We start from the raw sequence: 13,902 nt of genomic DNA, 5'->3' as shown, positions 1-13,902 counted from the left end.
CGTCAGACAGAACACTAATTAAAAGATTAGTCATTTAAACACTGGCTTCCCACTTTGGAAACAGCGGCTCTGGTCAAAGGTCGGGATTCGGTTGGCAAAAATGGCACAGGACACAATTTTCTTCGAGTAGTAAGTCTGCCATTGGTAATAATTTAATCAAGTTCCACATTCATCTGTCAGCGCCCGTGAAATGTGCGATAGGACTGATACAAAACCTATCTTCAGATGGGTCTTTCCCTCTGATCTAGAACTTGACTACGCTCGAAATGTACGAGGTGCGATCGGAAAGTTTACAGACTGGACGACCATCTTCGAACACAACGCCCGAAAATGTTACGAAGATTCGGCAGGCCATTCACGAAGATCGACGTCGTACCATCAACGACTTGTGCGACATTGTTGGGATAGGCTATGGGACCTGTCAGCTGATTCTAAAGGAAGAACTTCACATGCGACGCATCCTGTCTGAGGACCAGAAGCAGAATCGACTTCTCGTTTGTCAGGAGCTCAAAGATCTTGCAAGAACCGACCCCAACATCCTTTCTAAGCTCCGTGTGACTTCTTCCTCTTCCCAAAGATGAAAATTCAGCTAAAGGGAAGGAGATTTGAGACGATAGAAGAGATTCAGGCAGAATCGCAGATGGTGCTTGACAAGCTGACAAAGAAAGATTTCCAGGGATGCTTCCAGGCTTGGCAGCGGCGCTGGGATCGTTGTGTTCACTCCCAGGGGAACTACTTCGAGGGTGATGGATGAATTTAATACCTGAGATAAGTGTACGGGTTTTTATAGGCGCAGTCTTGAAACTTTCCGATCGCACCTCGTATGTTCCTAGCTGGTAATTCGACGACTTCGATTGGGTTCTGTCTTCACGATGAACTAGTGACATTAATTTTGTTCACAGATTTATATGGATTTTGAAATCAGTGTCTAGGTCTGTCTTGAAAACACAAATTTCCTGCTATCATGAAGAATCGAAACGAAGTGACTTTGGGGACCTGTGTCTGTTATTCACTGTCCCGCTCTGCTAGAATCTGCTCGATACTGTGCAATAGGAAGACGCCAAGGATTGCTGACATCACGAAAACAATTACAAAGTTCATTAACGTTATAAAAGATCAATAACCCGAGAAAATGCTGATCATTTCTTGGTAATATACGCGTGTTAGTAAGCTAATTAATAACGTTGTCAACAGCGAAAGTTATTTGGTGTTGAATAAGTTGTTGGACGACACTGTTTCAACTTAGAAGAGTTACACATCACAGGTTTATGAAAGAAGATTATGAATGATGAGTGGGTACGAATTTAAAACCAGACTTTCGTGGCCTAGTTGAAGACCTTATTCCGACATTCTCATAGACAATGAGAAACAATCAGGCTGTCGGAACTGCCGGGTCACAATACCGCTTCAGAAACCTCCTGCTCGGTTAATATTATCATTTAGGGGACACGGTGTTCAGAACAGCTATTTTTTTTGTAGTGTTCTGTCTGACGACAGGTCCATATATTATGAACAGGATCCTTCCAACCTCTTCAGGTTGTCAGGGACCTGCTCATACATATATACATTCTTGGCAGAGATGATCAGAAGTGGTTTGCCATTGCCTTCTTCTGTGTGTGAGTGGAGTAATTGTTGGGATGCCACGGAGAAACCGGGGAAGCCCCCGGAGGAAAACTCCGTGATGCCTAGACCACGGCCTTGCCCAACACAAGTTATAAATTCGTGGCACCGCCGGGAATTGAACCCGGGACCCCAAGCTTACAAGGCTAGTGTTCTGACCACTAGATCACCGTGGCGGTAGAACAGCTATTACGGATCCTAATTTAGCATGAGACTAAGAAAACATGATTTGAAAAATTATTTCGTCATATATCATTCAAGACCTCATGCCTCAATTTCTAACCAATGGTGCTCAATCGTTTTCGTTGTGTGTGTGAAATGTAGAGAAAATAAATTAAACAATTACAGCACTATAAATAATTGAAAAATGGAAAAAAGACACTTAAACATATAGATGATGGGGAATTCGCTGCAAATTTCATCTCAGACGATTGTGGGCGTGAGTATAAGATGTCAGCTGCACCCTTCAATGAAACTGATTGTTTTATACCACACGATCCAATCTTCGGATTTTGCTATCGAGTTAGTCTAGTGCTTGCGTTCCTTACGTTGTGTCTGAGTGGAATCTCAAACAACACACAGGAAAGGATGGTTATTATCAAATTTATAAAAATGTGAAATTTGAGATTTTTATGGCGGTGAAGATGTCCATGGTAGTCCGTGGGGGTGTAGCCCCATATCGGACTTGTAGGCGCATACCAACGTTTCGGAAGAACACACTGCCTCCGTTTTCAGGAAGACCAACAACGACAAATTAATACCTAATTAACTAAGATATTGTAGGTGAGTCATATTGTGATTTTATTTAAAAATAGTATTAAAATATATTAAAATTGTCCGTCAATCACAATAAAGTAATATAAGATAATTAAATGGTTAAAATATTATCCTTTGTTCAGTATCGAGTACTCGATTTACATATGGAACATTCTCGAGATGTTTCGGCTTTCATAGAGCCGTCATCAGGTGTATGTTATAAACTCTTAATTCAATTACTAATTTTTTTTAATTTTTAATTTAATTACTAATGATAAGAAATGATAAGAAAATTAAAAATTAGTAATTGAATTAAGAGTTTATAACATACACCTGATGACGGCTCTATGAAAGCCGAAACATATCGAGAATGTTCCATATGTAAATCGAGTACTCGATACGGAACAAAGGATAATATTTTAACCATTTAATTATCTTATATTACTTTATTGTGATTGACGGACAATTTTAATATATTTTAATACTATTTTTACCTAATTAACTTTAAAAGTTTTAGATCTAGGAGTAAAGTACTTGATAACATTTATTTTCATTATTACTTCCGACACTTTACTGAATTGCACCAAATTTGGTGGGAATTAGGTGAAACGTGCAGTTTCGTTTAAAACAGATCTACATAATTTCAAAATAGGCGTGCAAAATCTATTAAATACATCGACTTCTTGTCTTAAACAATTATCAACTCACCTACGTATTTAATTTCACGTCCAAAGAGTATAATGCAATTTATAACTGTAGTGAAAAGAATACCATTTTCCCAAAGTAAATTTAGGGCTAATTACGTAACTACATACCACCTTCGTACTCAGAAGGGCGTATTTTCCAAAACAGCAGTAAGCATTATTTGACACAAAACTAAACTTCAGCTAAAAACCAGTATTCAGAACAGTGTTTTCAAATAAAGGAAGAGCCTGTGTAAACGAGGGCACAGGACATAACAGTAAAACACAGAGAAATATGCATAATTCAAAAGATACAGGATAAATCAGGTCCTAGAAAATGGGAAAGTTTTAACAAAACTCAAAAACAGTTTTATTTTCTGTAGGGAAGAGCTTTTCGACGCAAATAATTAATTTACAGATAATAATTTAAATCGTATAACGACAGATTTATCTGAAGTGCTTCTAATTTTCACAGCATTGCATCCGACCCATAGTACTAGTCAATAACCATGAGAAAACAATTTTATGTCATCGGACTTTGCATATTAACAGTCAACAGACACAAACCACCTCAAATTTCAAATGACAAATCATCATTCTCTGTAACGCATTCAGGTCACACCGTCAAAAGTTCTAACAGTAACGAATGTCCACGTGGGTAGAACATTGTATTAAAGCGTCATGAAAGTAAGTATCATGTCTAATCTCACAGGATATTATTCAACAACGGGATTTTGTGATGACTGTGATGAAGCTCCATGTTTCAGAACTTCATAACAACTACATCACACGAGTACAGTCCACTGTAAAACTTAAAACAGCAAACTGTTAATCATCATCATCAGCACTTTTTTTTTAGTGTTCTGTCTGACGACAGGTCCATATGAACAGGATCCTTCCATCCTTTTCTCGGACTGGGACCTGTTCATATACGTTCTTGGCAGATGATCCAGAAGTGGTTTGCCATTGCCTTCTTCTGTGTGTGAATGGAGTAATTGTTGGGATGCCACGGAGAAACTGGGGAAGCCCCCGGAGGAAAACTCGGTGTTGGTTAGACCACGGCCTTGCCCAACACAAGTTATAAATTTGAGCACCACCGGGAATTAAACCCGGGACCCCAAGCTTACAAGGCTAGTGTTCTGACCGCTAGACCACTATGAAGGTAAGACAGAAGATTTTTAATTTTTTTTTACTGTGTTAACCGGGTTAACACGGCTAACGTGGTTGACATGTGGCATGTTAATTCCACGATCAGAAAAGTCCCGTCACCTATAAACTACATTTTTTTCCCCTAATGTAGACCAAGCTTTTGCTATGTCAAGGAAATTTCCAGTCCTCCTGTGGGATGTTGCTGAATATCCTTACCCCTCTACCAGGGAACGTCACACAGCTTGGTTTTGTTTTGTCCTGACCTAACATGTCTGATGGTTGTCATGGCAACTGAATATTGCATCACGAAGTACTAACTCACGTGCTTTAGCTAGAAACGTGTGTTGAAGACCACGTTGGCCCCTAAGTCTCGATGTAGTGGAACACGCTTTGTTGTAAATGTTGCATTCTTCGGGGGAAGTTACGTAACGAAAACCAGTGTCAAAGCGTCTGTAATATTTATCGTTTCAATGCGTCACAGCAATTTCCCCAACCACGCTTACTTATTCTGAATTAGTTGTGCAATAAACGGAATTATTCCGTTCGAAATAACGTTTGAGCGAAAAGGACGGAACGATAAGTTAAAAAAGGACTACGCGCCTTAACTAATGCAAACTCACTTCCATGGAATCACACATAGTTCGCTATTCGCTCGCAGTGTGTCGCCATCTACAAAGTATCAACATTCGAAACGCGTAATACAGACGCAACGGAGGATTAATATCAAAGCCACTATTTTTATACCAACACGTGATAACAGTTGATAAAATGATAAGCGATACGTGACATATCGGCCGTGTAGTATTCACACCTTGGAACCAGGAAGTAACTGCTAGTCTGAAAATCAGCGAATGACGTGGCCGTCTCATAGAGCGACTGTGCCCAAAGCTTTTTTCTAGGAACATCCCGCTTTTAATAAGCAGGAATGGGAGAGCACTGTGCACAAGATGATTCACTAAATGATTCATATCGGCAGTGAACCACTACAAACAAGCCATCTGCACAAAACACTCATAAGCATAAGCTGTAGTTGATATATCAGCATTCAAAATGCTGTACTTCCATCATGTGTGAACTCAATTTACATCCTACATCTATTTAGTTGGCACAAGGAATTGTTTTTGTAGGATTTCCTTTTCATTATTCGCATTGATACATCGGACATGGACTCACTTCAGCTCTGTCACGCAGGGTGGAATCCCCACGTCAATGCCACAGTCCACGGTTAACTGGCGTACATTGGAGTCACCGCACACGACTGCATCCGGCTCTGTCGTCGAAAACCTGAGCTCAGATTGTAACGCAGCTGAATTTTGTACGGGAAAAACATTGGATTTGACGTTTTCACGGCGGTAAAGATTATGGTGTTGTTGTTCTGGGTTTTGACACCGTGTAGACTCATCGTAGGAACATGCTGTCACCATCTTCAGCGCTGAAGATGGAGACACGTTGCCAAAAACTCAGAAAGAACAGCATCGTAATGTGTCATAATGTTACCCGCTTCGAATCTCAGCTTTAACCGGAAGTCTTAGCTGAGGATTTCCTCAGTTCCTCCGGGAAAGAAGGCCACGAAACCTAACTCAATCCTCTCCAGACAGTCTATTGGCATAATCAACCTGTAATCTCACCCGAAACTAAACGATATCTGCAAATGACAGTCGTTAAACAACCAAGTAAATAAACCACATTTTTCACTGTTCATACAAGGGTTTGTCTATGATCAGTCTATGTGGAGGACGATGACATAAAGGCACAATGCATCCGTCTTCCTTGCCGATAATAATTTCACCATTGCTCCATAGTCATAAATCACTAAACGTGAGTTGAGCGACAGATCTGACCAGCTGGTTACATTACCACAAACTTCCTCGTTTGTTTACATGAGAAATGTGTGGTCTGCATCAACACAGCGTTTCGTCTGTTGCTGTAAGTGCCTTCAAATAAACAAATTACTTCGCACCTATTCATAATTTATCACCACTCCATCACGGTCACTTCGTAGAAACATACAAAAAAGAAATATCGCGCAATTTGGATGCATGTGGACGTTGTATTTATGAAATAATTAGGAATAAAGCTAAGAGGCCTATTTATTAGATGGGGACAGCGAGTAAAATCACGTAAAACCACAGCCAATGTCTTACCGAGACTCGAACCGAAGCGTTACTCAACGTACGTTCGCTACCAGAGAGAGCGCTCCGATCGTTTTAAACTCCTCAGGAAAGCACTTCCTTTAGCCACTGCGTCATTCGTCTCCAGGAAAACTTGATGAAATATCAGGGAGAAACAAACGAAGCTCAAGGCTACAGCGATACGAAATCCACGTACAAGGAAAAAAGAAATGTAAAAAGTCGTTCAAACGGATGACTCAGGTGGAATTTTGGCTTGCAAATCTCAAACACTGCGATATCTAGCGGACCATCTAGAATTAAAACTCAATTTCAATCTACGAATATTTGGCATTTCCGAAAGTCATTTCGTCTTTCGGATGTATATTCAAATTGCTTTTAGAGCTTTCCATCGAAAATTCCCATTTCCTCTTTTGCTAGCCACTAACAACAAAATTCTGCGATTTTAAATCAAATGATTACAAATAAACCATCCATCTACTTCAGCTCAATGAAAACTGGCACAATGATAGGAACACTGATACCACATTTTAACATTTTAATCCATTTTTTCCTCTAAAAACTTGGGGAGGGAAATGAGGGGGGGGGGGATACACCGGAAGTCATCATCACATATTCAGTCTAACATAACGCAATTTGCATAAAAACTCGAACAAGGCCGGAAGAATCTGTACCGTATAAAATACGTCGGCCATTCTAGTTACACTTCATATTCGTTTTAGATTTGTTCCTAGCTAACACCATGGATCGTATCTACAACACATTCGTAGTGCTACTTCTGCTCCATTTTGCAAACGTAAGTAAAACCACTTACAAATTCGTGTTGATGCATACCGACGTTTCGGAGAAAAATGCTTTACGTTTCTCCGAAACGTCTGTATCTACATGTGGATCAACACGGCGTCGAAATCCAAACGAACAACGTAACGTTGTTCCTGGTTCGTAACTAAGCATCACGCAACCCCCCCGAGGAATGAACTCCGATTCCAACTAAAGAGAAGACTTACACGATATGCTTAACATCGTCAGTCAGTAAGTACCCGATGGAGGAATATAGACCTACGTTACTTATCGTGCTATAAATAAGACAATCGTTGCACCTGAAAGTTTTGTGACAAACATGAGTAGCCTAATAGTTGGCCCCATTTTACAGTGGAATTAGTAATTAATGTTGAATATTCAGAACTGGAACACATGTAAAACGGGAAGACCTTCTGCAGTTACATTCGACTTTGTTACATCATTACATTGCCAAGTACATGCCTACTATAAGGAGTTGGATACGCCCTCTCCAACTTGAAGTCGATCACGTCTTATACACCCATGTACGTCCATCTTGGAAATTACACGTTTACAAGTATACAGTCTTACAATTAAGACTGCAAATAGTCATCGAGTGATTTTGGGTAAAGTTACGCAGTTGAAGTGTAATGGCCAATTTTACAAATTAGCTCATTAACCAAGAAATGAGAAAGTAGTACTTTATTCTAGCAAGTGGACTGTAATGTAAATACTAATAGATTTCTAAATTAACTTAATGTGTTCATGTGATATTGGACTGTTTTCGTAGCATTAATAATTTAAATAATTCTGTACCGAGAAATCGGTACGTCATTTGCAATCACTACAGTCAGAATTAACAAGGCTAGAAAATACACATTTTTTTAAAAATAAACTTACGTTTTCTGCTTCCCAAGAATTATAGGCTGGGAAATAAATCGGCACTCACAATGAACAAAAACACTGCACAAGAATATTTTTAGAGAGAAGATAATTTCAGCACTACACTCCATTTACGAGCAAATTCGAACCAATCAACAACAGTACTACCAACCACACGAGTTTACCAAGAAGGAATCAGAGAACACATTACAGAGATGAATAAAATTACGTACTTTTGTGCATTTTAAAAAGGGGAGAATTTTGTGATTGCCAATATGTATCGTTCAGGGGGAAAATTACCAACTTCTATTGACTTTCATTTATTAAACTGATAAACTAGAAAGAATAATTGCCGAAAGTTGGTTATAATATGCTGTTAATCCATCCAACCTCCAAGCTGGAAAGAAAGATCGAACACTCATTCACATACAGTATTCAACATTCTAACCAAGTCTTCTTCTTATAGATAATAGTAACATATGTTCTCACATTACAGATAGCTAACTGATATGACTTTACATTGTAACTTAATAAGTGACCCAGAAGTTTCATTCAAATTAGATACCAACTACCCTTACAAATTCAGAGTAAATTCAATAAACATGGGTCCCTTGTCAGCTGTATTTCCATAGGGATATAATTTCCCCATTTTGCAACAATAAACTGAATAAACAGCACCATTTTGTGGTGGACTCATTTGGCATGGGCAAGTTGCAGGCACGTGCACACACACATACATTCACATAACTGTAATTCATAATTTGTATGAAGAAATGAGAAAGCTGAGTATTTGGTGAGCCAACACTGAACAACTGTTGAATTCTATACAGTTCCATGTCTGCATGAAAGTGATGCCCCCTGCATCGAATCAAGGGATACAACCATGCAGTTCTGGTTTCTACAGGAATCCGTTTCAGTCCAGGTACTGGTATCTCACATATTTTACACGCTTATAACAAAATCCGAATTAACTTTAATTTTTAACTTACAAGCAATGATTTATAGAACTGTTAACTTTATTACAAAATTCTTTAAATACTGATTTATTCTGCTAAGTAATTAGATCAGGTACATTATAATATGCAATTACATTTCATATCCAACATGAAATGTGGTTTATAAATTGTGTATATTTAACATCACGGTGTTCATTCAACATTTTAATTCACTGCAATTTTGAACAAATAACCACAGGATTTGTCTTAGCAACATGAACTCTGTTGTATGAAATGAGAAGTTCTCACAACACTGAAGATGTCAATGTTGGTACATACTCAAAGTCCACACATTGCAACCAAAAAGACCAACATGGATTAGATCTGTTCATCATGTTTTTTTTTGTCTTTTAATTTTTTTAATTTAATATTTAAGAAGATTTTATTTTAATAAACTAGATAATCTTTTTCATTACAAAGCATGTTTTTATTAAGTAATCAGTGTTTCAAATAAAATATAGAAAAACCATAAAAATTCATTATGTTAAAAATTTTAGTGGTTATAATAAGTGTTTTCTAACTATGGAATTGTCAATTGGCTTAACAGTTTTGTGTTTTATTTAGACCCGAACAAATGGATACAATAAACTCTATGTGCAGTTCAACTATGAGTACTACAGTTTCTGGCAATCAAAAATTAAACAGTGATGCATGCTTTGGGTGCTTCTCTCGTGTTATTACCCAAGCCCAGGTAAGCTGAAATATGATACAAAGAATTCAAGTATTTTATCTTCATAAAAACAGGACTGCAAAATACTTGCATAATTAAAATTGAACAATATTAAAACTTCTACTGTTATAAATTCAGTCACACATAAGATCTCTTAACACTTTCACCTTGTTTTAAGTCCATGTAAATAAACTGGCACTCAGTGATAATTGTGTCTCCACTCTGATTAACAAATGCCATTCTTACTGTTTTATAATGTGTTGTAATGTATCACTGACGAGCTGATAATGAATAACATAATTTTTAAAATTTAAAGATCATTACATGGACAATTGCACTTAAAATTAAATCCATGGCGTAACAGCTAGAGAGCCAAAGCCGACTAGCTTGACTGCTGGTCTCACGTTCACATGCCTAAGCAGAGGTGAACGATCATCCAACCAGATATAGGGTGACGTGTGGTCAGCACGACGAACCCCCAGCCATTGCTAGTTTTCCTGACCGGATTACGCTACTCATTGTAGCTCCCCAATTTCCTCACGATGCTGGGTTGGCACTGGTCCCATACACGGTTGAAAGCTCATGAGAAAATTTCTTCTCCCCCGAGACTCGAACCAGCGTGCATTCAGTATTGCCGGTCCAAAGCATGACCATGCGGCTACGGCGCGGGACGGACAACTGCACTTATTCACAATAATTGGATAAGATGGATGCAGAAATAATTGTTAATACATTGATAATGCAGATAAACATATATTTCTGACAGCCTTACTCTAATAACTGCGAGCAGAATTTATTTGAGTCTGTATATGCATACGCTATAAGAACTATGGAATAAACTAACTTAAAAACATCTAGATTTAACTCATGAAAATGTAATTAATGAATTTAAAGTTTTACATCCAGATGTTCAATGCTCAAACTAATGCTACTTTTCAAAAGTCCCCATTTTTAATATGACAAATCATACATATATGTTTCAGGATGCAGAGTTTTTAAATGATCTAAGTTCATGTGCCTCAAAATACCTTGATGGAACAGCTTACCAGCCATGTGCAGAAGAACTTGCAGTAAGTATGGATGTTGTCTATAGTATTTCAGTATATTGTGGTTGACAGGGAGAGAAACCATTCAATGTTTAAAATAACATGACATTCTGTTAATCTGATACTTGTATACTGGACGTCTCAGAATGATTAAGATGGTTACAATTTGCAAACTACAACAACAACATAACTTTAGACATATGAGGAAACACTTCAAATTCATGTATTCAATATGAGTCATGTAATAAACATCTACGTAATACCAATCTTTTCCCCATTAATTGGATGAAGTCCTCACAAAAAGCCACACTTCTCACTTTGTCCTCTTCTGCGAGGACCTGCAACAAATAAACCTTACAAGGCTCGACATATTGTCTCTTAAGCAGGAATATGTAACAGTGCTTTTAAACTCCTAGCTCAGTAATGGCTCTTCTGGTTGACTTCCATAGACTTTGATCGGGCGCCGCTCTGATGCAATCTGTCATTTGCTGGTTGTGCTGCGACAGCCATATGTGGCAGTAAACCTGAAGTATTTCTGTACAAGTTTCACTTAACTGATTTAGTTTTCATACAACATGGTTTATGTAAGTATTTTTACATTTTAAATTTCACATTTCAGAAAGACGTTGCACAAAATGAAACGGAAATGGTAAACATAAACTGTGTGGCCAACAGCGCCTTTTGCAGTTTTGATAAATGTATTCAACGTGTTGATAAAATAAACTTGGTAAGTTTACAAATTAAGGTAGAGAATATGAAAGAAAAATTCTTTAAGATGGCTATCTTCTGGTTTGTAGTGCCATCATCAGGGCCCTGATAATGTAGCCAGCAAGTCACCCTCTGAAACTTTCATAAATGTCTACCCGACTACATGGCACTATAACCCAGAAGACTCACAACTGTGAAAAGTCAAATCTTTTTTCTTGTTTTGGACTAAGTTTTTGTGATATGGTTTTATAAACATGAAATTTATGTTGCACCATACTTCAATGTTGACCTGTTTACCTGTTATTATGATCTGAAGTTTTCATGGTAAGATATATGACCTTCACAGTATCACAGTATTTTTTATCAGATGGGCAGAGGCCAAATAAGATTCAGTCTTCAAGTAGTTCTCATTCTCGACTAGATGAAAGAGGAAACTGTTGCTGAATTATAAATGAAAGATAATCCACTGCTTACAAACACTTCTTCTCTAAGGTCACAATGTCATTACACAACCTTCTAAAGCATTGTGTGTGTGAATAATAAAACCATGGAGCAAAGCTCTTGAAAAGCTAACTAGTCAAGAAATTCCAGGCCCTTTACTGAACCCAAAGCTCCATTACCATGTTTCAAGAATCTGCCAAATACGAGCGGTGTTATGGGATCTCAGTCCACCTTCCTAAATTGTCTTAATGAAGTGTTCTCTCTTTTACCAAAGTTTAGTTGAGATAACTTTGACAAAGGTGAGCCCAATTTACATGTGAAGTTAAAAATTAAGCTTTTGCAATAAATATTTAAAGCTCCCAACAGTAAAGAGCCAACTTTTAAGAATACTTCAATACCACAAAAAGCTACACAGCAAATAATTATAACAGTTGAGTCTATAATGAACTTTGATTAATCAGTGACCAAATAAAAATATGATAATATATATAAATACAAATTAAATATATCTTCTTGTACTTATTTTATCATTGTAATGAGCAGTGACTGAGAAATTTGATAAAGAATTATGTAAATTCTTTTAACAAATCAGCAATGTATGATATTTTTTGGGGGTAGTTTACAGAAACAGGATTGGACTTGTTGACAGAATTAATACTTAAAACGAACGCAGATTATTATTTGGTTAAATTTACAAATCAAGGACAAGAACTTCAAGATTTCATGAGACTATGCATTGACAGTGGCTAGAGTACAGATGCAAAACAGTTTACAGCACATTTTTCTTTTCTATTTTCTTACACAATGGAAGAGAAGTTGTTCTCATATATTTCCATTTGGTATAAACTGCACTCCATTTATATATTTATAAATGTGATAGAATTTTACTTTATGTATGTCAAATGAATGTGAATTTCAGATTAATATGTGTATTGAAGAAGTGCAAGGCAATGCTGTGAATGACAGTGGAGAAGCAGATGAAGCAAAACGTTATATCGAGACAACAGCTTGTATACTGGCAAAGATTCGCTGTAGAAATTATGTAAGTATTAAATGCTTATGGCATAAAAATTACAATAAAATAAGTCTGAATATTACAAAACAGGTCTTATGATAATTCCATTACCAGATAAGTTAGAAATAGAATAAGGGTTGAAAGAAGGCAAACATCTCTGATTCTTCCAGTTCTAAGCAAAACTTGGGTTATGAGATTCTAGTGTTTAATTCAAACTGTGCAATTCATGATGAATATATTTGTTCATAGCTGTTTTCAACTTGGCTTCCAGTATTTCACTTGCAACCATCATAAAAACATACTTCCTATAAAAATATCCATTTCCTTCAAGGCCAGAGATAACACAAACATGATACGGAATAACCAAAATTACAACTGACTGCCTGCTACTACTGAACATGAAAGAAAGTACAGTGAAATTGTAGCCATGGAGTTCAGCTATAAATTTGTATGTTCCATAAATCAGACATTTTTTGTGTAAATTACAAAGGTCTGCCATAGCCAATGCCTTAAGACTATCCTTAAAATTAGATAGAAAATTAAAAATAAATTAATATTGTTTATGATATTATAATGCAATTCTTTTATTGTATTTTAGATATTGTTCTGTAGATTAAAATTATCACACATACAACGAATACCCTCTCCTAACAATCACACGAAGAAAAACAATTCAAGTAATTCTACTTTGCAGATGTACAATCCTCGTCCCAGTCGGCCCGGGATGGCTCGGGAGCCAACAGTTTGGAACATGTATCAAGCAAGTGGCTTATTTGTCAGTGCAGACTTTGATCTGAGAGTGACAAATCTACCATATGGGAGCGCAGGCCTGACATGTGGATTTGGTCCTGATAATGTTGGGATAGCTGCTTGGCCAGGAGCTACATGCTAGAATGTCCACAACAAAACATAAGTGTACTCAGTGTGATGTACATATGAAATAAAAAGTCAAATCACCATTTTGAGCTCTGTTTTGGTTTGATAATCATCAAAAGTTTAACAGTTACAGTCAATTTCCAATTATCTGT

The 13,902-nt window shown here is 37.2% G+C and overlaps 2 protein-coding genes across 3 annotated transcripts in view; one reads left to right on the top strand and one right to left on the bottom strand.

Annotated features, from left to right (window-relative positions):
* Positions 1–8,153, bottom strand: part of LOC110835594 (uncharacterized) — a 192,935-nt gene extending 184,782 nt beyond the window's left edge. The window contains exon 1 of the mRNA XM_087356057.1: positions 8,018–8,153. The gene's annotated coding sequence lies outside the window, so the exon portion shown is untranslated. The remainder of the gene's footprint in view (positions 1–8,017) is intronic.
* LOC110832578 (uncharacterized) lies at positions 6,977–13,836 on the top strand. Of its 2 annotated transcripts, none has more exons than XM_022069711.2 (7): positions 6,977–7,133; positions 8,830–8,921; positions 9,559–9,685; positions 10,648–10,734; positions 11,330–11,437; positions 12,779–12,901; positions 13,569–13,836. In XM_022069711.2, the coding sequence occupies exons 1-7, from the start codon at positions 7,080–7,082 to the stop codon at positions 13,764–13,766; spliced, it is 789 nt and encodes a 262-aa protein (XP_021925403.1). In that variant the 5' UTR covers positions 6,977–7,079; the 3' UTR covers positions 13,767–13,836. The 2 variants fall into 2 exon arrangements, with proteins under 2 accessions (XP_021925403.1, XP_021925404.1); XM_022069712.2 differs by lacking the exon at positions 6,977–7,133 and adding an exon at positions 7,621–7,743.
* The last annotated feature ends 66 nt before the right edge of the window (positions 13,837–13,902 follow it).

This window comes from Zootermopsis nevadensis, unplaced genomic scaffold, assembly GCF_977971745.1.
Source record: "Zootermopsis nevadensis isolate Lab colony 2312 unplaced genomic scaffold, Znev_1.0 Znev_ptg000025l, whole genome shotgun sequence".
Classification (NCBI taxonomy): Eukaryota; Metazoa; Arthropoda; class Insecta; order Blattodea; family Termopsidae; genus Zootermopsis; species Zootermopsis nevadensis.
The sequence above is the reverse complement of the archived record's forward strand: the minus strand, read 5'-3'. Positions and strand labels throughout refer to the sequence as shown.

Excerpts from the sequence above, each read along its gene's own strand:
- LOC110832578 (XM_022069711.2), top strand. The coding sequence starts at position 7,080 with ATGGATCGTATCTACAACACATTCGTAGTGCTACTTCTGCTCCATTTT. Across the intron at positions 8,922-9,558 it reads AGGAATCCGTTTCAGTCCAG|ACCCGAACAAATGGATACAA; the intron begins GTACTGGTATCT and ends TGTTTTATTTAG. Across the intron at positions 12,902-13,568 it reads AGATTCGCTGTAGAAATTAT|ATGTACAATCCTCGTCCCAG; the intron begins GTAAGTATTAAA and ends TCTACTTTGCAG.